Below are 22,341 nucleotides of genomic sequence, written 5' to 3'. Positions count from 1 at the left end.
ACTCCCATCTCGAGGATGAAGGCGGTAGGGGGTACAGAACTGAGGAACGGGGCCGGGAAAAGCAGTTGGATGTGTGGCTCCTCAAGATGGCTGCCCCGAACCCCATGACCGGGAGGAAGCGGAGCTCCGCCCCAGCGCGCCGGGCCCCACCCCACTCGGCCCCGCCCAGCGCCCCCCCCTCTCCGGGGGGGGGCGGTGCGGGTTGTGAGGTGTCTCAGCGAAGCGCCTGCGCAGTGGGCAGCGGCGCGCGGGGCGGAGGCTTTATAATCACTTCGACGCGGCCGCTCGGCTTCTAGCTCGGGGAGGGCGGCCAAGGCGGCGGCGGTCGCCGCGCCGGTTGAGGGGGCGCTGAGGCGGGAGCAGTGGTGGCGCTGGGCGCCCCTCGCTCCTGGGCCTCTGGGGGCCATGGGCTCCGAGAAGGACTCCGAGTCGCCGCGCTCTACATCTCTACACGCGGCCGCGCCCGACCCCAAGTGCCGCAGCGGCGGCCGGCGCCGGCGCCTCACCTTCCACAGTGTCTTCTCCGCCTCGGCCCGCGGCCGCCGCGCCCGGGCCAAGCCGCAGGCCGAGCCGCCGCCCCCGGCCGCGCCGCCGCCGCCCGCCCCGGTCCCGGCCGCGGCCCAGGCCCCGCCGCCCGAGGCGCTGCCCGCCGAGCCGGCCGCCGAGGCGGAGGCGGAGGCCGCGGCGGCGGCCGGGCCCGGGTTCGACGATGAGGAGGCGGCGGAGGGCGGCGGCCCCGGCCCGGAGGAGGTGGAGTGCCCGCTCTGCCTGGTGCGGCTGCCGCCCGAGCGGGCCCCTCGTCTCCTCAGCTGCCCGCACCGCTCGTGCCGGGACTGCCTCCGCCACTACCTGCGCCTGGAGATCAGCGAGAGCCGGGTGCCCATCAGCTGCCCCGAGTGCAGCGAGCGACTCAACCCGCACGACATCCGCCTGCTGCTCGCCGACCCGCCGCTCATGCACAAGTACGAGGAGTTCATGCTGCGCCGCTACCTGGCCTCGGACCCCGACTGCCGCTGGTGCCCGGCCCCGGACTGCGGGTGAGCGCGGGGGCGTGGCCGCCTGGGCAGGGGCTGCGGCGGAGGGGGACCCGGGCCCGCGTGTGGCCGGCCCGGAGAGGCGGTCGGCGGCGCCCAGGGTGCGCGTGTGTGGCCCAGCACCGAGGGAGCGGAGAGGGATGAACAGCGGGAGGAAGGAGAAGGCGGCAAGTGCGGCGGGTTGGTAACCGGCCCCCATCGGCAAGCCCAGACCGGTGGGGGAAGGCACCCACCACCCGCCCTACCCGAGGGCTTGAGGTGGGGGCTGAGCGGTCCTCGAGGGCAAGGGAGCTGTCCATCAAGTCAGGAGGCCTGGAGAGGCTTTTAGGTCGGGTGAACGCCCCTCTGTCCAGAGGTGTAGGGGGCATGTCTTAATGAGGGCTGGGAGGGAATGACTGGCAAAGGATGGAATGAGAATATCATTCTGAGGGGCTCGCAGCAGTCGGAGGGGTGTGTCCCTTTGGCCATGGGCAGACTTAGCAGCATTGCAGGAGAAGGTGTGTTCTGACCACCGCGGCTGAAAGTTGGAATGGAGGTGATGGAAATGGCACTAAGGGGGAAAGGACAGCTCACTGGCAGCTCTGGGGCACCCGGGGCATCGTGTGCCTTCTGTGCTAAGCTGTTGGGAGGCCCGCTGTGGTTTTACACTGCTGCCTCGGGCAGAGTGAGGGGTGGACGGGCCCTTTCTTTGTCCAGAGAAGCAACGGGGCACTGAGAAGAAGGATGCCCAGAGGCTGATACGGTAGGAGAAAATGTGTTACCCGGCCCCTCTGATCGTGAGTTCTTGATGACAGTCTTTTTCATGCACCGTATATCCTGAATTTTTAAGGTCAGTGAGAAAATATGCAGTCTTTACAGGGACAGAATTCCAGCAGGTTTTGCTATCTAAAGTCAGTGGAGACCACCCTCCCCCCCCCCTTGAAAAAAAATCTGTGTGTTACTGTCAGTACAAACCATGAATGGTTGCATGCAGCAAAGAAGAGCTTATCTAAGTGGTTGGGAGTCAGACAGTGCCATTTACCAATTCTGTGACCTTGGGCAGATCATTTTATTCTTGTGTATTATGCTTTGGGGGCAAAAGATGCTAGGGACTTCCTTGCAGTGTGAGAATGTAATGCCAGTAAAAAGCGGCATGGTCCTTTGCTCAAAGGAGTTAAGAAGGGCTTTTAATTGTAGCCTGTATATCAAGGCTGTTTTAAGATTTCCCCGATGCTATTTGTCTCCTTCAAAAGAAGCTGTCTTAAGAGTGTCTAGAAGAGTTAACTTCTTTCTATTTTGCCAGACTTGTTTAGAGATGGGTGTGTTATTTAACCTCACTGAGATGGAGTTTCTAAATTACTTTGAAGGGTTGTAGTCAGAGGTATGGTGTTTGTCTATGGTAGATCACTTTCGCTTTCAATTAATAAGTGTCGGAGGGAACCTTGTAGGCTCTTATTTCTGGTGGTCTGGTGATCTTAATGGCCTTTAGAGGTTAATATACATATGATATGCAGGCATCATACATACTGTTGATCTATTTTCTGAACTAAAAGAACATTAGGAGAACATTGCATGGTTAATTTTGGAATAGTATATTAAACTACTTTTTTGAAATGTCTTTCCCTGAATTTTAACTGAGAAATGTGGCATCACTGATTATCTTTCTGGAAAAACTCCCTTTTTGTTTTTCTATGAAATCAGTCACTATCTTTGCTCACATCAATAAAAATGGACAGGAATTCACTTACCATCTTGATGGTAAACTGTAAGCCTTTACTGAAAGCTGTTAAGGAATTAAGACCATTTCTTATTTCAGCCAAGTATTGGATTAGTATCATCCAGAGTTTTTTTAATTAGTTAAGAGAATTATAAAAATTATATAACTATATTTTTAAGTGTGTTATGTGTGGGTTTAAAGAAGGTAGAGTTTGGAGAAAGCAAGCAAGCTGGCAGCTGAGTATACATGTGCCAGGCATACATAATTGAATTTGATTCTTACAACATTGTAAGATAGATTTGATCTAGTTTTACAGATGAGAAAAATGAAATTTAAATAAATTGAGTGACTTGTTGAGGGTCATATAACTAGTGGGTGGTGGAACCAAGCTTGAAACACTTAACTCCAACCAAGGCCAATATTCTTTCCTCTTTTTAAAAGCATGAGATTGTTGGCATTATTGGGGATGCTACTGTTTGGATCATTTTGTCAAATGTTGTAGCCTAAGGACAACATGGAAAGAGCCAAGGATGCTAGAATCTAGTTTCTTTTCTGATTCTTTTTGTGAAGAGCCACTTATCTGTTTTTTCTTATCTGAAATAGGCCTAATCCTTTCCTGACTTGAGAGGCTTATTAATTAATGTTTACAAAGTGTTTTGAGGTGTGCAGTTGGAGGTGTTAGATAAATAGAGAGTAACTTTAAAATTCTGTCACTTCCCAAACAAGTGTCTGAGTTCCCTGGGGATGTGGCCAATAATTTTGCCACCTCTTTTTATTTTAATTTATTAAAAATAATTTTTTTTAACGTTTATTTTTGAGAGAGAGAGAGCATCAGCGGGAAAGGGGCAGAAGGAGGGAGACAGAGGATCCAAAGCAGGCTCTGTGCAGTGAGCACAGAGCCCAATGCAGGGCTTGAACTCACAAACGGTGAGATCATGACCTGAGCCGAAATCAAGAGTTAGGCAGCCACTTAACTGACTGAGCCACCCAGGTGCCCCACCACCTCTTTTTAATGCCAGGAGAAAAGTAGCTTATTTTGTTTTGTTTCAATCAAATGGTTCTATTCTTCTATGTTAAAATTCTGGATGAGCAGTTAGAGAAGCATAATCCCCTGTTCTCTTCTTGAACCTGACCACCTTTATTCATAAATCAACTTCTTGCAGCCAGATTTATCAAGTCCTCCCTTTGCTCTGTGTGTGTATATGTGTGTGTATTTGAAGGAGGCATGTAATTGATCTTACAGAGTTCTGATCGTTAGGTTCACTGTGATTATGATAATGAGAACACTGTATATTAAAAGATTATTTGTTTACGGGGCGCCTGGCTGACTTCAGTCTGAAGAGCGTTTGACTCTTGGGGTCATGAGTTCGAGCCCCTTGTGGGTTGTGGAGATTACTTAAATAAATAAACCTTAAAAATTATTTGTTTACAAGGTATTTGTAGAGCAGAGCAAAGAGTCATGAATTTTTCTTTTCCCATACTTGAATATGATTTTATTTTAATCATAAATAAGAGGACCAGTTTCAGTGGGGAAACATTTACATTATTATTTAATATTATTAAGTACAGCATTACCAAGTACATTTAAAACATACTTTCTAATAGGTAAAAGTAACTGAAAATACAAATAACTGATCTTTTTATAGTTCTTTATGGTAAATTTATTTTATAGAGGAGAAACCAGCCCAGAGAAGTTTAAGTGTGGGCTTCAATGTCTCAGTGCTAATAAGTGGTGCAGTTGATTATAACTGCTTAGAGTCTCTGCTTAAGCATGAGGTCTTTTCAGAAACCCCCACCTCATGTAAATATATAATGTTTTCCTATCAAGTACTGTGTTGCCAGTCTTCAAACCCTTTCAGAATCTCCGGAAGACTGAGGGGTGAGCAGAGGAGGCAAAGAAAATTCCTGGTGTACAACAGCAGACCTTCTGTACGAATGAATAGGAGATAAGGCTGTTTTTTTTTTTTTTTTTTTTTTTTTTTTAAATTTTTTTTTTCAACGTTTTATTTATTTTTGGGACAGAGAGAGACAGAGCATGAACGGGGGAGGGGCAGAGAGAGAGGGAGACACAGAATCGGAAACAGGCTCCAGGCTCTGAGCCATCAGCCCAGAGCCTGACTCGGGGCTCGAACTCACGGACTGTGAGATCGTGACCTGGCTGAAGTCGGACGCTTAACCGACTGCGCCACCCAGGCGCCCCAAGGCTGTCTTGACCTAAATTCTTTGTGCAGGTCCACCACTCCACCACTCCAGCCTCTCATTGCTGGTTCTCTCTCAGTGCCCCCTCCTACGTGACCCCAACAGGTAGTATCAGCTGTTGGTCTTCCTGGAGAACTGGACTGGACCATCCTGTAAATAGGAACCTTCTGTTCATCTCTAGCACACGTATGAGCAAGACAAAATTCTCAGTCAATGAGGGAGGATTTTCTTTTCCTCTCTGCAACCTTCCTGGACATCTTTTATCTCTCTCTTTTGGTGTGTGTGTGTGTGTGTGTGTGTGTGTGTGTGTGTGTGTGTGTCTTTCTTTCTGGTATGACATGTAAAAAATTGAGATAAAGTTGATCTGGTCGTTTTCTCTTAATTGATGTCTATACCTTCTATTTCACAACTCTTAAGTCTCTTAAGCCTCTTAAGCCCCCCATCCCTCGCTTGTCCATCTGCATCATCCTCCAGCTCCATATATCTTTCCCATATTTGCCAAAGTACTCGCTCTAAAGTGGAACATCTTATATCACTCCCCTGCTTAGAACTGTTCATACCTGGGGCGCCTGGGTGGCTCAGTCGGTTAAGTGTCTGACTCTCGGTTTCGACTCAGGTCATGATCTCAAGGTTTCATGGGTTTGAGCCCCAAATTGGGCTCTGTGCTGGCAGCACAGAGCCTGCTTGGGATTCTCCATCTCCCTTTCTCTCTGCCCCTCTCCCAGTCACACTATCTCTGTCTCTCTCAAAATAAATAAACTTAAAAAAAAAAAAAAAAACCTGTTCATACCTGACATATAAGATGACTTCTTATGTCTTTAAGAAGTGATTATTTATATGATCTACCCTTATAATGCAAGCCCCATGATAGTCTTCTACCATCTTTTCATGTTATTTTCCGTTTTTCACCTACAACAGTATTTTCCAATGTATATTATACGTATTACTGGAAAGGAAAACGTTTTGTGACCAAATAAGCTTGGGAAATACCGGCTTGAGCAAAAAAAAAAAAAAAAAATTCTGAGCTTTCTGGACCCTTTAAACATGCTAATATACACTGTAAATTTTGCTAATGCTAATAAACAGTGTAATTTTCAATCTGGTGTAATTTCCCCAAACTTAGACCAACAGGAAACATGTTTTTGTTTTTTCGATGGCATCTTTAACTGAAACTTTCCCTATTTGCAGTTTTCCAACTCCTTTAACAGCTATTCTGTCTTCTGTTAGTGTCCTTATTTAACAATGAATCTTGTACTCTGAATAGATTAAGAGCTCCTCTAGCTAGACTAGGATATCTGTATTCCAACTTTTTCCACAACACTGTGAACAAAATTTTTCAGTTAGATCTCAGAAGAATGGGATATTGAATTTAGATAGTTGAAGATAGATAAAGATAATGAATAGCACAGTTTTTGGAAGAGAAGCAGATAATGAGGGGGAGGGTAAGAAGAGGACAGATGATCATTAAGTAGACACTTTTGAGAATTATAAAGTGTTGAACCTTAGGTAAATATTGGGTATTACAAAAAGGACTTAGACATGGTCCTCTTGATAGGGAGTTTGGCCTGTTAGAAGAGATGATAGGTAAGTAGATAGGTAGGTAGAGAGATAGAAAGAGAAAAAAAAGGAAAAGGAAGAAAGGAAGAAGAAAGAAAGAAAATGCAGTGTAACACATCCTAAAGAAAATACAAATCCTCAGGGCGCCTGGGTGGCGCAGTCGGTTAAGCGTCCGACTTCAGCCAGGTCACGATCTCGCGGTCCGTGAGTTCGAGCCCCGCGTCAGGCTCTGGGCTGATGGCTCGGAGCCTGGAGCCTGTTTCCGATTCTGTGTCTCCCTCTCTCTCTGCCCCTCCCCCGTTCATGCTCTGTCTCTCTCTGTCCCAAAAATAAATAAACGTTGAAAAAAATTAAAAAAAAAAAAAAAAAGAAAATACAAATCCTCTTAGAGGATAGATGAAAGATTTTGTATGAGGGTGTCAAGAAAGGGGTGCCTAGGTGGCTGACTCAGTTAAGCATCTGACTTTGGCTCAGGTCATGATCTTACAGTTCATGGGTTTGAGCCCCACATCAGGTTCTGTGTTGATGGCATGAAACCTGCTTCAGATCCTCTGTCTTCCTCTCTCTCTGCCCCTCCCCTGCTTGTGCTCTCTCTCTCTCAAAAATATATAAACATTAAAAAATCTTTATTAAAAAAAAGACTTCGCAGAGCAGGTAATATTTGATCTGGGCCTTGAAGAGTATGAGTAGTAATTCCTACAAGGCAAATAAAGATGCAAGTAGAGAAAAAAGCATCTTAAATCAGAGGGTTATGAGCAAATACATAGAGGTATAAAAATGCAATGCTAAGTCTGGAGGCTAGTTTGGTCAGCCTCTGGATGCACAATATGGAGAGCATGATCTGGAAAGTAACTAGAGATCAGTCTGAAAATATAGACTGGATTCAAGTTGATAGCCCTATCTAAGCCATGCAAAGTTTAGGTTTGAAAGACTTTTTTTCTTTTTCGTTGAAGGATTTTAAGTAAAAGAGTAACATCATGATAGATAACTTTCTGGAATTGGAATTTGGATTGGAGTGGAGAATAAGGAGACTAGATAGTAGACTCTTAGAGTTGTCTGGCCAAGAGGTGACATGAGTTTGAACCAAGCGGGTGGGAATAGAGGAGGGAGAGATAGTAAGAGTACAGCTCATGACAACTTGGTGCATATCTGCTACCCTTACACATGCTCAGGGTCCATTTGTAAATGAAGTTACATGGCCTGGAGCTACAAAGTGCAGACATAATATAGGAACACATTCTTTTTTTTTTTTTTTTAATTTTTTTTTAACGTTTATTTATTTTTGGGACAGAGAGAGACAGAGCATGAACAGGGGAGGGGCAGAGAGAGAGGGAGACACAGAATCGGAAACAGGCTCCAGGCTCTGAGCCATCAGCCCAGAGCCTGACGCGGGGCTCGAACTCACGGGCCGCGAGATCGTGACCTGAGCTGAAGTCGGACGCTTAACCGACTGCGCCACCCAGGCGCCCCAGGAACACATTTCTTTAACTACTAGGGTATGTGGAACGTAATCAAATAATAATGGGATTTTTTTTTTCTCCAGGGCTGAAGTTAGGTAATACTGTGGTCTAGCCTGTCACACATATTTCTGAAGACTTAGGAAGTGAATAAAATTGGTAAATTTGTATGAAATTAAGGGGAGGGAGAAGGACACGTCTGTTTTCTTAGCAGCGTGTAATTTCCAACACCTATTTAGCTGCTGCTTCTCCCTCCCCACCCCCCCCATTTAGCTTCTAATTAGCAAGCCTGAGTGCTTGGTTAATCTAAGAACAGGGTGGGAGAGAGACTCCAGTGTGGGATATGGAAGAGAAAGAACAAGATCATCAAGGTGGATTTGGTCTCAAGGATGAAGTTTTTTTCAACTACCTGTGGAAGAAGATTACCCTATTCAGAATTTAGGAGTTTACTCCTAAAATGGGCTTAGACAAAGTTTTAGGGCTAAGTTATAGTACCTGGCATATAATAAACCAGTAGATACATGGATAAAGTTTAAAGATTGCTTTAGGACAGAGTAATGGTCCATGAGAAGAGTTAGAATGGCCTGGGGAAAGTAAAGAACTTAAGCAGGAGAGGGTCTCTATCATTCGTTGAACACAAGCATTTTAAGCATGAACCAGTATACTATACCCTGAAGATTAAAAAAAAAAGGATGATACTTTTCCTTGAGTCTAGTCTGGTTGGGGAAGTATATGTATACACAAATAATTAGAACATAATGTGATAAGTAATATGAAATAATCATACATAGACATAAAGTAGGCAACCAGCCGCCTAGAGAGATTAAGTGGATTTTATAGGGAGATGAAATTTGAGCCGGTTCTTAAATGGATAAAGTATTTGCCAGGGCAAGAAGAAGAAAGGAAAGAACATTTCTAGGCAGAAGGAGTGGATTATGCAAAGGCTATGAAGTAGGATAAAATGTGCTGTGTTTTTATACCATACCTTTCAGGGCAAGATCTCAAATGCAGTTTTAGAGTATGTGTAGTTCCACTTAAATGTGGCAAGCACCTATACCTCCATTTTTGGGGTAGAGGTTAAGGCTTGGAGATTTAAATTAGCTCAGTGTCATGCAGTATGAGTCAGGGACAAGGAGCCCAGACCAGGCGCCCAAAAACAGGAATGCCAAGTCTCGTGCCTTGAGTAATTCTGTGTCATGGTAATAGATTGCTGTGTGTTCGTGAGTATTTGGGGTTATTTTACTTCCTTAGAACCAAATTCTACACCCAAAATTGACATTATCAATCTTGTCAAATGTTCTTTAAAGAAAAAATAAAAGATTCTGTTAATAAATATTTACTCCCACCATGTGAGGTAGGAATGGATCAGGAAATGATCAAGGCTTCCTGACTGTGTAATTTGTATCATCAGAAGTTGACTACTTTTCAGAGGCCATCCAGTACCTTTCCTATAACCCAGAATAGTAAGGAAGTCACTTTCTTCAGGAGAAACATTGTTTATCTGTAGTAGTTATTTTGCAGCGAGGTGGGGTAAATTTGCTCAGAACTCCTACAGGATATGAATCATTTGCATTCATACATTGACCCCTTTGCTGTTTCTGAGAAGAGATTTAATACAGACTATATTATGTAACATAGATGATATGTCATCGATACCTTCAATGTCATTCTCAAATCAACTTGCAGAATCTATAATAAACCTGAGAACTTGAGTTGCTGTTATGAACATCTAGTGTACATTCAAATAAACAGTAGAAGAAACCCAAGAAAACTTTTATTAGCCTTCCATAAAAGTTGTTTAAGGTCTTTGGCAATTGGAAGAGAAAGTGGAATAGGGGACAGCAAAGCCCAATGGCAACACCTAAGCCTACAGTCATTGACCTGTTTAAAAATTGTTTGAACTTTCACAACTGCTATTTTCCCTTCTTTGTTTCTTTAAATTACTTAATTTTTTTTTTTTTATTTTAAACAAGCATTCACTTGTTAGGGTAATCTGAACATTTAGTTGACATATTTAGAACTAGTCAAAAGTGCTAATAGTTATTAATATTTTGGATTGTGAGAGAGAATTCTTGGAAAATAAACATGAATTATAAGAAACAGTTGATGTTGGTGCAGATAGATTCTGAATTGCCCGTCTTTACTAAGAATGTGTATCAGAAGAGAGAAGGAAGGAGAGGGAGATAATAACCTTATTCTGTACTAATTAGTAAGGTAGAAGAATGATATTCTTGGACTCTGGAGCCTGTCAAGGAAGTAGATATTTCAAGGTATAGATTTGAGTAAAAAAAAAAAAAAAGTTTGAAAGATAAAATGAGCTTTCAATAGGAGAAGCTGGTCATGATCCATCTGTGGCTCTTGTCTCAGGCTGTGTGTGGTCAGACCAGCTTCACTGTGGAACTTAAAAATAAAAAAGTACACTTTAGTTTTTGCTATAGCTTGTTTTACAAATGTTCTGTCCTTTAATGTAAACAAATTCTAATCTCTCTAAATATAGTAAACCATCAAAAGGATATAGTTTTGTACCCTGTAATTTATGAAACTTGCTGTGGGAAACTGCTTTTAAAGCAGCTTGAACTGTGACTGAATATGTGCTAGAATTCAGGCTACCTATGGTATTTTCCCCTATTTTTTCACAAATAAGTGATTTGTGTTTTTTTAGAATCTCAAGAAGAAATTTACTTTCTCACACAGAATATGTTTTACAGTTTGTTCGGCATGCTTGTGTGTATATGTTATGTGTGATATGTGTACTCTTTTCTCTCTATATCATGTGTAGTGACAAGGAGTGTCAGTGTTACCCCACTGACACTGATGAATAATGTCTGTCTTGTTCTGATCTTTCTTACCTTACTGATCTCTCTTCCTGTGTCCTTACCCAGTTATGCTGTTATTGCCTATGGCTGTGCCAGCTGCCCAAAGCTGACCTGTGAGAGGGAAGGCTGCCAAACGGAGTTCTGCTACCACTGCAAGCAAATATGGCATCCAAATCAGACATGCGATATGGCCCGTCAGCAGAGGGCACAGACTTTGCGAGTACGGACCAAGCACACTTCAGGTCTCAGTTATGGGCAAGAATCTGGACCAGGTATAAGTTGGCATTTTCTCATTTTTCTCTTTATTTGATATTTCATAACATGAGCCTAAAGCTAGAAGAGATTATCTTAATGTATAACCAAGTGTTTCCTGGGATCAGAGAGCAGAACGTATTTGGTAATACCTTCAACGTTGTATTTGATATGTAGCTTCTCTCTCTAATAACTATAGGTTTTCCAACCTATAAATTGGTAAAATTGGAATGCAACAAAATTGAATTCTCTAGTTTCTACCTTCTAAATTTTTTTTTTACAGTTATTTATTTTTGAGAGACAGAGAGACAGAACACAAGTGGGAGAGGGGCAGAGAGAGAAGGAGACACAGAATCCGAAACAGGCTCCAGGCTCTGAGCTGTCAGCACAGAGCCCGACGCGGGGCTCGAAACCACAAACCACAAGATCATGACCTGAGCTGAAGTCGGATGCTCAACCGACTGAGCCACCCAGGAGCCCCTCTAGTTTCTACCTTCTTAGTAATATGTCTCATATTGGAAAGTAATTAGGTCCTTCTGCTAAGGACTTTTTCAAAACCTTCATTGTAAGCAGAAAGACACTTAATTAGTATTAAACTTCTATTATTTTCCTACCAGCTTTAAATGCACCACTGCTTTTGGAAGTAGGGTACAGAGTTAAGGAAAGGAAATAATATTAGTATGGATTAATGATTAACCTTAAAAGGAGGAACCTTGGCAAGTCAGAGTAAACCTACTTAAAAATTTCACTGAGTTTATTGCCTTTTATAAATGTATTTTATTTCACTGATGTCATTTGGGAGAGGCTGGTAGGAAAGATTTTACCATTTACTTTTTCCTGGCACAGCATAATCTCCTAAATTGTCATTTTAATAGGATAGTTCCTAGCTTGCTGTGAAAATTACTAGGTGTGTGCTACATAGCATACCCACTTATATTTAGGTTTTGAATTTGAAAGTATCATGGGAAGGGTCTGTGGGTTGTGTTAACAGCAAATCACAATGATACTGAGACTGAGAAATGAGTTTCTTGAGCTAAAGTTTTTTTGCAGACTGTTCCTCCTGCAGGACTCTGCTTTGAATTCTGCCAGCCTATTGGCTGATGAAATTTCATTTTTCTTGGAACGCTCTTTCTCTCTTGGGAAGTATTCTTGCTCAGAGTGTGGCTTAAGTGCTGTGTAAGATGCCAGTTTGGGGGATAGGCAGCTCAATATGAGACAGGATCCATTTTATGAAAATTCCTGAGGTCTAGACATAGCCAGCCTTCCAGTGAAGTGGGTTGCACAATTTGGAATTCTTAGTTGAGAGTTTTTGACTGCCTCCTCATTTTTTATATATATTCCTAGGAATAATAAATCAAACTAGGTTTAACTAGGGATATTTTTCTACCCGATTTTCCTTCCCCTCTTAGCAGATGACATCAAGCCATGCCCACGATGCAGTGCTTACATTATCAAGATGAATGATGGGAGCTGTAATCATATGACCTGTGCAGTGTGTGGCTGTGAATTCTGTTGGCTTTGTATGAAAGAGATCTCAGACTTGCATTACCTCAGGTGAGAAGGCAAATGTGTCCATTGCTTTATAATCTTGTTCTTTTACTGATTGAGGGGAAAAAGGAGGTCAAAGAGACATAGTTGTCTGTCCTCGCATTACAGAGTAAGGAAGCTATAAAAAGTTCTTCTGAAGCACTCCTGTGACCATGTTTTTTTTCGAGTTCAGCAACTTCCAGGGACTGTTTTCATTACCTTCCAGATAGAGTTCAGTTTCCCTAGCATGGCTTTAAGTCTTTCCACAATTTGGTCATCATCTAATTTTCTCGCTTTTTCCATGTTGCTTTTATACATGCTATATATTACAGGTAACCTGGGCTTGCTGTTCCCTGTGTCTGCTCTGTGCTGTCTTATTGTTCATGTTCTTTCATAATTGTTTATGTTCTTGCCTCTGCTCAGAATGCTTTCTGATCACATCGCCCTCCCAGCAACCTCTTTTTATCTCAACCTGTTCAGTTTTTATTCACCTTTCAGAGGTCACTTAAATGCCATTTTGTCTATGATGCCTTCCCCAGCTTTTTCTGCCTCATTCTTCTATATTGGCATTCGTTAAATGTTTGTTAATAAACATCACTACTTTTGCTTCATATACAAGTCTAATTTTGCTAAACTGCATAAGTTTATTAAGGTCGGACTTACCTTTTTACAGTTTCTTGCATGTAATGACTTCCTAAAGGATTCTAAAGGATTCAGGTTGAATATTAAAATATTGTCCTGAAGGAGTTAATACTTACCAACTTAACATTCATTGTGTGCATGAAGCATTTTCATTTCCAATATGGCAGGCATTGAGTACTGACACTATACCGAGTATCAGTGACATGAGTGTGTAAGACATGATCCCTACTTTCAAAATTGCTTATCCTGTCTAGTCAAGAAGATGGGACAAAGGGAGTGAGCAAAAATGGTTGAACACATAAGGATTGGGTATAAAAGTAGCCAAACTCGGAATATGAAACTGACATAAAGGGTGTGACAAAGTCTTTTTATGTCCTTTCCCAGGAACATAGTTTACACTATCTATTGGATATGGGTAGGACAGATGCCAAGAAAACTATGCAAATCAGTGTTTATTAGCTGCCGGGCACAGTGCTTTTGGATGCGATATTGAGTGTGTAGGTTGTTCAGGATCCCAAGTAGTATATCAGTCAAGGAAGCGGAATCAGTGTTGATAGGTTAAGGAGGACAGAGTTCAACAGAAAAGAAAGGAGAGAGGTTTCAAGGCTGGAAGCGTACCTTTACAAAAAGTAAAGGGCCCAGAGCTCTAATAATCTGACCTTGTCTTTTGCTCCCCCTCATATGATATATTCATTTCCTGTAACCTCTTGTAACTATTAATCATTCCTGTTGAAAAAGAAGGCTCTTGCTCTTAGTAAGCCCTCTGGTGACAGTAGCTGCATTTGTAATATTACCATTAACTTCAGCATGTTTCCTCTGCAGCCCCTCTGGCTGCACATTCTGGGGCAAGAAGCCGTGGAGCCGTAAGAAGAAAATTCTTTGGCAGCTGGGCACACTGATTGGTGCTCCAGTGGGGATATCCCTCATTGCTGGCATTGCCATTCCTGCCATGGTCATCGGCATTCCTGTTTATGTTGGCAGGAAGGTAAGACATGCTGAGTTCTATGTATGTTCCATCCCCAGGTTTGCTGGTAAAGGTTTGAAGGAAATAGGGAGGAGCTTATATTTTAGAGCTTCCTGAAAACCAGCTGGTTCTTGGATAAAAATAACCTTAATTTCTTAAATGGATTTTCATAAACCCCGAGAGATCTGGAAGTTCTTATTAGCATCCTGGGCCTGGTTTGTCTCGGTGACTTAAAGGTGAAATACTTTTCCTCACTCCTCTGAGTTATTTTGTCTCTTCTTGGATTAACTTTTTCTGTGTTACTTTATGTCACCCTGGTCTGAGTTAGGTTCAAATTGGAGTAAGATGGCCTCTTGGTGGGTGGGGGATATATTTTAATACAGATAGAATATTCACTTGTCTTTTTTCACCCTAGCAAAAAGATTGATATCCTAACCTGCTGACCTGAATTTTATTTCTTCTTCTTAGATTCACAGCAGATATGAGGGAAGGAAAACCTCCAAACACAAGAGGAATTTGGCTATCACAGGAGGAGTGACTTTGTCAGTCATTGCATCCCCAGTCATTGCTGCAGTTAGTGTGGGTAAGCTAGCCGAGACCACAACTCTTCTCCTTCCCTCCCTCTCTTTTCTTTAGCACCCCCTCCCCCCCCACCTCTCGCTTTCCAACTATAGCAGTTTAGCCAGCTGGCCAGATGCTTCACCTCGGAGGCTCCTACATTCTATGCCAAACCCACCTTGGGAGTTAACTCTTTTAGGCACTATCATTGTGATTATCAGCTGCACTAAATTGTCACACTTTGGGATCTTTCATTCTTAAATTAGTGCTTAGAACTCCATCTGGCACATAGAAAAGTTTGAATTAAAGGATATCACTTTAAGGCCTAGTTTTTCACCTTTCCTCTCCACTTGCCAGGGAACCCACAAAATAAAATTACTTTTATTTTGATTTGCTTAATGCCTCATAGTATTTTAAGAGGCATCAGGGTTTGTTCTAGAATAAGACTATTATAAGTAACATTTATTACGGCTCTCCATGTGCCAGGAGCAGTTCTGAGTGTTTTGCATGTATTAATTCATTTGATCCTCACAGCAGCACAATTGTAATAGAAAGGTGCAGTAATTTGCCCAAGGTCACTTAGCTGGGACATGAATCAAGGCAGTCTGACTTCAGAGCCTATGCTCTTAACTAAGCCATTCTGCCTCTCACAGCAGTAAGATTTTGGAATTAACACTCTGCAGGCGTGGGGATTCTAAGCCCCCACTTATTTAATGTTTGATTATTGATTGTTTCTTGGATTAGCATGTCAGCAGTGAGTAGAAGAGGGAAAATGAAAGCAACGTGTACTCACTGTGCTGGGCACTGTACATACTTTTCTTGTGGTCATTGACAACCCTGGGAAGATATGTCCGAGGTTATACAGCTAGTAAATTGGAGCCAGGATTCTAATCCAGGCCTAATTCCAAGTCCGGTCATCGTCTCTTAGTCCCACCTACCTCTTTAGGATAAGCCATCTTCTGTCTTTCTGTGGCCCTTTATAAAGTGGTTTGTCTGTGCTCAGGCTGGAAAGGAAAATTTAGGGCGGTTGAAACCTGATGGCCTGCTGACTTGTTTCCTTCTCCTCCCCCAGGTATTGGTGTCCCCATTATGCTGGCTTATGTCTATGGGGTTGTGCCCATTTCTCTCTGTCGTGGAGGTGGCTGTGGAGTTAGCACAGCCAATGGAAAGGGGGTGAAAATTGAGTTTGATGAAGATGATGGTCCAATCACAGGTAAAGGGAGAATTTTAATTTCCCTTTAAATTTATGGGACGGAAGATAAAAATCAGTAGAATTCTGTACATTTTACAGAGAGATTGTCATTGGATTACTTTGGGTAATGAGCTTTGTAGGGGGTAAAGTATTTTTAGCTTTTCATTTCTTTGTTCCAGAGTTATTAGGTTAATTCCTCTGGTACTTGGCTCTGTGTGGCAGGTACAAACTAGTAGGATTCCAAGTAACTCCAAGTATGCTGGTAATAGTAGTGATTATAATAAAGTCTTATACCTGCACAGTACTTTATAATTTTCAGAGGACTTTACACAGTTATTATCTCATCTGGTTTTTATAGCAGCTCTCTGAATAGGGAAGGCAAGGGCTATTATCATCCGCATTTAATGGGAACTTCTTTAAGCTTTTGTCTCAACATCTGTTAAATGGGTTTAAGAGCTTCTGCAGAGCTGGGACTAGAGCAAGTCTTTCGACTTCTTCCCCGCCTCCCCACCCCCCCAACTTCTACTTTGATGTTTTTGCTTTACCATATTAACTAAGCTAGGGCACAGAGAGTCCCACAAGTTTTTTAAGCTTCCTACTAGTATCAGCACGTGACCTGAACATATTTTGAAATCCTCATGTTTGATTAGATGGCATCTGTGGTATAATAGTGGGCTTAGAATCCGAAGTGTAGTTTTGTGTGACCAGCCATTAATGGGACAAGTCATTTACTTCTTTTTTTTTTTTTTTTAATTTTTTTTTTCAACGTTTATTTATTTTTGGGACAGAGAGAGAGCATGAACGGGGGAGGGGCAGAGAGAGAGGGAGACACAGAATCGGAAACAGGCTCCAGGCTCTGAGCCATCAGCCCAGAGCCCGACGCGGGGCTCGAACTCACGGACCGCGAGATCGTGACCTGGCTGAAGTCGGACGCTTAACCGACTGCGCCACCCAGGCGCCCCAAGTCATTTACTTCTAAGATTTCACTTCCTCAGCTGAAATTGGGCCTGTTATTGCCGAGTTATTGGGAAGATTAAATATTAACATATGTTCAAGCATTTGACATGTAGTGGCTGCATGTAGTAGCTGTTCATTAAGTGGACATACGAGTATTCTTCTACATGAATGCTCTCCACTCTGAAGAGTCATTACAGGAAAATAACAGACTCTGTCTTGATGCTGTGTTATCTTCAATTGAGATATTTCGTTCCTTCCCCAGTGGCAGATGCCTGGAGAGCCCTTAAGAACCCCAGCATTGGGGAGAGCAGCATTGAAGGTCTGACTAGTGTATTGAGCACCAGCGGAAGCCCTACAGATGGACTTAGTGTTATGCAGGGTCCATACAGCGAAACAGCCAGCTTTGCAGCCCTCTCAGGGGGCACGCTGAGTGGTGGCATTCTTTCCAGTGGCAAGGGAAAATATAGCAGGTAAGCAAATAGATAATTCCTGACAGAACCAGTTGGAATCATAAGAAGTAAAATACCTGTTTTGAGTCATTTCTCTGTGCTGGGCACATCTCCTATATCATCTCATTTGATGTAATCACCAGTGGAGCCGGGGGGTTTTGTGTTTTTAACTTCACAATGAGGAAATGGGCTCAGAAATGTTAAGTGAATTACAGAAAGTTTGGTGTTCTTCCCACTGCACCATAGCGACTCCACATAAAGAGTAATCCTGACTTCAAATCTTCCCTCTACTACATTAAGCTGCCTGCTTCTGGAAGGGAAAGCACACGTTTTTGTGGCAATCACTAAAGTGCACTCCCCATTAGGCTTGTCACTGACTTTCAGTTGAACAGCATTCATGCTGTATGTTGTTGGCTTATTGGTGTTGTGATCCTTATTACCTTCTTACTTCTATTTGATAGGTAAGGAAAATCAATTCTATGAACATGTGTTGAGACTATGTAAAACTTTATGACTAAAAACGTTTTGACCTGCTCAGTTATTTTACCAGTGAGATAAACCAGAACATATTCAGAGAAGCATAACAGATGTCACATGAGAAGCAATGAGTTGAGTGCACTGGAGAAGGGAGACCTGTGGATAGGGCAAAACAAGGCGAGGAGGTAGGAGAAATTATTGCCTTCAGATAGCTGAAGGACCTTGAGTTGGAAGAAGGGATTCTGACTCATGCCAAGAGGTAGATTAAGGCAACTTAGCAGAAGTTAGAGGGAAACTAATTTTGTTTCATTATAGAGATTATAGGGAAAATCTATATAAAAATCCAAAGAAGGATTGGATTGGATAACCTTGAAAATACTGAGCTGCCTATCCCTGGAACTATTTAAAGTAAGACCAGATGGCCATTTGGCTATTAGGCCTTTTGGCTAAGGAGTCAAGCAACAGATGACAGATGGATTGGATCCCACACCTGAGTACCTGTCAGTCACCTGGGAGCCTCTTAAAAATAGACTTCAGGGCCCTATCCCAAAATGAATAAATTGAATCTCCTGGAGTGGAACCTGGGGATCTATGTTTGGAAAAGGCTCCCCAGGTGATTCTAGCACAGTCACTGTACAAGCTGGCATCTGGGAAGCACCTAATGGATGGTGTTTGTGAAGAAGTCTCTTCCAATTCTCCGAATCTGTGGAAGAGCCAAAACTAGAACCCAAGTCTGTGATCTGACGCCTCATTCTCTTGGGCCGTGGCACATGCTTGAGGGCATCTGAGGCCGGAGCTACAGAGCAAGGCATAGGCAGCAGGATGGTGGTTGCTCAAATGTGCAGCTGAAGGCTGCTGCTGACCTGTCTGTATCTCATGACTCTGGCCGTCTCTTGTTAGGGGATCCCGCCCCCACATGCCAGAGAATTCACTGCTGGGCTTTCTTAAAACCATCACCCTTGTAAAGAAGCAGACAGACATAATTGGAGACTGACTTGCTGAAACTGCTGCTTAACCAGTCTAGCTGTTCCAGTTCTGTGAAAGCCTTTTATAGGAAGTGCATGAGTCAGGTGGGTTTGACTGTGAAACCTATTAAGAGGAAATACTTAAGGTGAACTGCAAACTGGTGTTACAGCCAAGAAGGGAAATTGTTATGGGTTCTCAGCTTTGAGACACAATCGGGGAAGCTTGCTGCTCCTGTGGGAGATCGGATCCTCTGTGTCCTTCAGTCTCATCGTCTGGAGGTAATTTGATAGCTAAGTGTTTGAGTTCCCATGTGCAAGATGTAATATAAATGAGATGTGGTCTCTCCTTTTTTCGGAGCTCACAGATGATTGGAGGAGAGATGCACGAATTGATTTAATAAGTATGTAGGTGCTATGGGAGCACTTAACAGGAAATGACTGGTTTGCTGGGAGAATGAGGGGAGATGATACCTCCGTTGTTGTTAAGGACTGAATATGAGTTTGTCACATAAAGAAAGGAAACTTCCAGAGTGAGGGAATGGTATGTGCAAAGTCATGGAGTATACAATGTATATAGGTGTGTAAGGAAAGAAATAATTCAGAGTGATTATGATTTAGGACTGTGGTGAGAGACGAAACTGGAGAGAGAGCTTGGAGGCAGATCAGGAAGACTTTAAATGCCTGTTGGCAGTAGAGAACCAAGAGAGGACTGTTAGAGTGATCGGGTCTTTGTCCACATTGGCACTGATCTGGAAGGTGTTGGACTTGGACTTAGGGCTGCTGGAGAGAGAACCCAACTGCAGTTTTCCAAGGAGGAGATGTTGAGCACCTAAAGTTAAGTAGTAGCAATGGGGATAGAAAGGAGGGGACGATTTCAATAGGTATTCAAGAGAGAAAATATGTGGGCATCTATCTGAGCTATTTGACAATTGGAGAAGATCAGATCAACTCAGTTTGCAAGAGAATAATAGAAGAGATGTGTGCCAGGAAGCAGACTGTCTCAGAATACCCAGGTCTCATATTAACGTGAACGTCCCCTCTTTACACAGGTTAGAAGTTCAAGCCGATGTCCAAAAGGAAATTTTCCCTAAAGACACAGCCAGTCTTGGTGCAATTAGTGACAACGCAAGCACTCGTGCTATGGCCGGTTCCATAATCAGTTCCTACAACCCACAGGACAGGTATGTGAACAGTCAGAGATGCCCAGGAGAGGTTGGAGTTTGTAGTTGGGTATAGGCCTTCAGAAGCTCAACGCCTCCTGTTAGGGCTGCGTGTGCTATCGGATGGGATATATCGTGTGTGCCCTTTGAGTTCACCCGGCAGGTTCTTGGTATAGGAGTGTCTGAGATCTCTTGATTGATTCTTCTTGTTAGCACTTGATTTTTAGAGATTTCTTTCTTTCTCCCTTTTCTTCCTTCCCCCCCCTCCCCTTTTTTGGGTCTTTTTTGGCTATTGTATAATTATTCACATGAAACTTAAGGAGCTCGGTTGCTGTTCACTGATGTCTGTGGGTCTGTGGTTTCTGCTCTCATGTTGCTCATTGCTTGATGTGACTCCCGTTGCCTATTTCTCTTTATTTTTGAGGAACTGGTGTAACTGACATGGTGTGATTGCAGCACCCCCTGCTGGAGGGGTTCTGGTTCCTTCCAACTGTGACACAATAGCAAAACACTATGAATCTCCTTTCACTTTCATGTTTTGAGTAAGATAGTGTGAGGGTCCGACCCTTAGCTGAATTTTGAAAGCTCTTTTGTAGTTGTATAAAGAAATTGGCAGAGGTGCGTATGTGTTTTTAATCATCGAAAGAGATCTAGTTCTTCACCATCTCACTTGAGAGTTAGGTTAAATTTTTACGTTTGCCAAAAGTGAGCTCTCGTCTCCTGACTACCTGTGTTTCGGACTTTCTAATTCTCAACCCACAAACTGCTTGTACCAACAGGTATAGCATGACCCGTACGTGACTCAGCAAAGTGGATTTTGTCTCCACAGAGAATGCAACAATATGGAGATCCAAGTGGACATTGAAGCCAAACCAAGCCACTACCAGTTGGTGAGTGGAAGCAGCACAGAGGACTCACTCCACGTTCACGCCCAGATGGCAGAGAACGAAGAAGAAGGTGGTGGCGGTGGCGGCAGTGTCGGCAACGAAGAGGACCCCCCCTGCAAACACCAAAGCTGTGAACAGAAAGACTGCCTGCCCGGCAAACCTTGGGACATCAGCCTGGCCCAGCCTGAGAGCATCCGCAGTGACCTGGAGAGCTCGGACACGCAGTCGGACGATGTGCCGGACATCACCTCAGATGAGTGTGGCTCCCCTCGCTCCCAGACGGCAGCCTGCCCCTCCACTCCCAGAGCCCAAGGTGCACCGAGCCCAAGTGCCCATATGAACCTCTCTGCCCCAGCCGAGGGGAAGACTGTCTTGAAGCCAGAAGGTGCAGAAGGCAGAGTATGAAGTGGAATGAATGCTCCTGTTCTGAGAAGCACACTTGTAACTGCATCTTTTGGAATTTTTTTTTGTGGGGGGGGGGGGGGTGGGCGGGAATTTATGTATTTTATTTCAAATATTCTCTGGTCACAGGTTTTCCCCAGGGAAATTCTGAGAAATTTGCTATTTCTTACCAGGTAAAACATGGAAATTTTTGCCCTTCGTCCCACCCCCCAACCCCTTCCCTCCTTGTTTTAGTTTTAATTTATTGGTTAAACTGAAAGTGGCAATCCGTGAGGTGTGTCAAAGAGTGTACAGATGTATGTGTGTATATTGTACGTATGCTAACATATTACTGAAAGAAACACATTTTAATAAAGATTTCTGTCGTAATTCAACTCCTCTCATTTTCCTTGGCTTGGGACAGTCCTACAGAGCCAAGTGTTTGATTGAATAGACCAGTCTCAGGATGGGAGTTTTCCTAATCCCAGGGAAGAAGCATTGTGTTCTAGTTAGACTGCAGTGGAGCCCCTATACACCAACGACTCCGAGCCTGACAGGAAGCGAAGCTTGGCTTGTTTGGGACTCCAGGGTCAGACTGCAGAATTAGCTGAGTCAGCTGTATGGAGAAGCTGTAGATTAAAATGGAACCTCGTTTGTCCTCTGGAGGCAGCCTTCAGTTTTCCTGTTCAAGCTTTACTTCTTTTCCGCACTGTAGCCGCCAGTAGGAATGTGCTTCAGAGGAGAGAAGGGGTGGCTGTGCCAGTGACTCTTCAGAGAGTCCCAGTGAATGATGTGAGGTTACAGGCTGGGGACCGAGTATTCTTACTGGAGGAGGAAAGGTACTGGTTTTGCATAATCACCGAGCAATAACCCCGAATGTTTGTTACATTCCTGGGTACACATTCCCCGTTCCAAAAGGCTTTCTTAGTTTTGCCAATGTAGTTTGAGTAAGAGGGACTAAGGAATGTGACTAAAACTCATAATGAAAGGAGATAGGAGACATGCCGTCAAAATCTCGACATTTGATTTTATCTGCTCTTATAAATTTGTCAGAATTGAGCTATGTTAGTACTACTTGGGGTTTTGGCCTTAGAAATGAGAGCGCATACATAGTGTAGCAGCAAAACTAAAAGATTCATGAAACCTGATGTAAGATTCTAAACCTGGCAGT

General features: G+C 43.4%; 1 protein-coding gene across 3 annotated transcripts; it reads left to right on the top strand.

Moving 5' to 3' along the window:
* The first annotated feature begins 263 nt into the window (after positions 1-263).
* Positions 264-21,565, top strand: RNF19B (ring finger protein 19B). 3 transcript variants are annotated; one of them, XM_030323646.1, is made up of 9 exons: positions 264-1,037; positions 10,826-11,031; positions 12,424-12,565; positions 14,003-14,165; positions 14,613-14,727; positions 15,775-15,915; positions 17,114-17,321; positions 19,792-19,923; positions 20,682-20,735. In XM_030323646.1, the coding sequence occupies exons 1-9, from the start codon at positions 406-408 to the stop codon at positions 20,701-20,703; spliced, it is 1,761 nt and encodes a 586-aa protein (XP_030179506.1). In that variant the 5' UTR covers positions 264-405; the 3' UTR covers positions 20,704-20,735. The 3 variants fall into 3 exon arrangements, with proteins under 3 accessions (XP_030179506.1, XP_030179504.1, XP_030179505.1); XM_030323644.1 differs by having other exon boundaries at positions 286-1,037; positions 12,421-12,565; positions 20,732-21,565; XM_030323645.1 differs by having other exon boundaries at positions 287-1,037; positions 20,732-21,565.
* The last annotated feature ends 776 nt before the right edge of the window (positions 21,566-22,341 follow it).

Source organism: Lynx canadensis, chromosome C1 (genome assembly GCF_007474595.2).
Source record: "Lynx canadensis isolate LIC74 chromosome C1, mLynCan4.pri.v2, whole genome shotgun sequence".
Lineage (NCBI taxonomy): Eukaryota > Metazoa > Chordata > Mammalia > Carnivora > Felidae > Lynx > Lynx canadensis.
The sequence above is the reverse complement of the archived record's forward strand: the minus strand, read 5'-3'. Positions and strand labels throughout refer to the sequence as shown.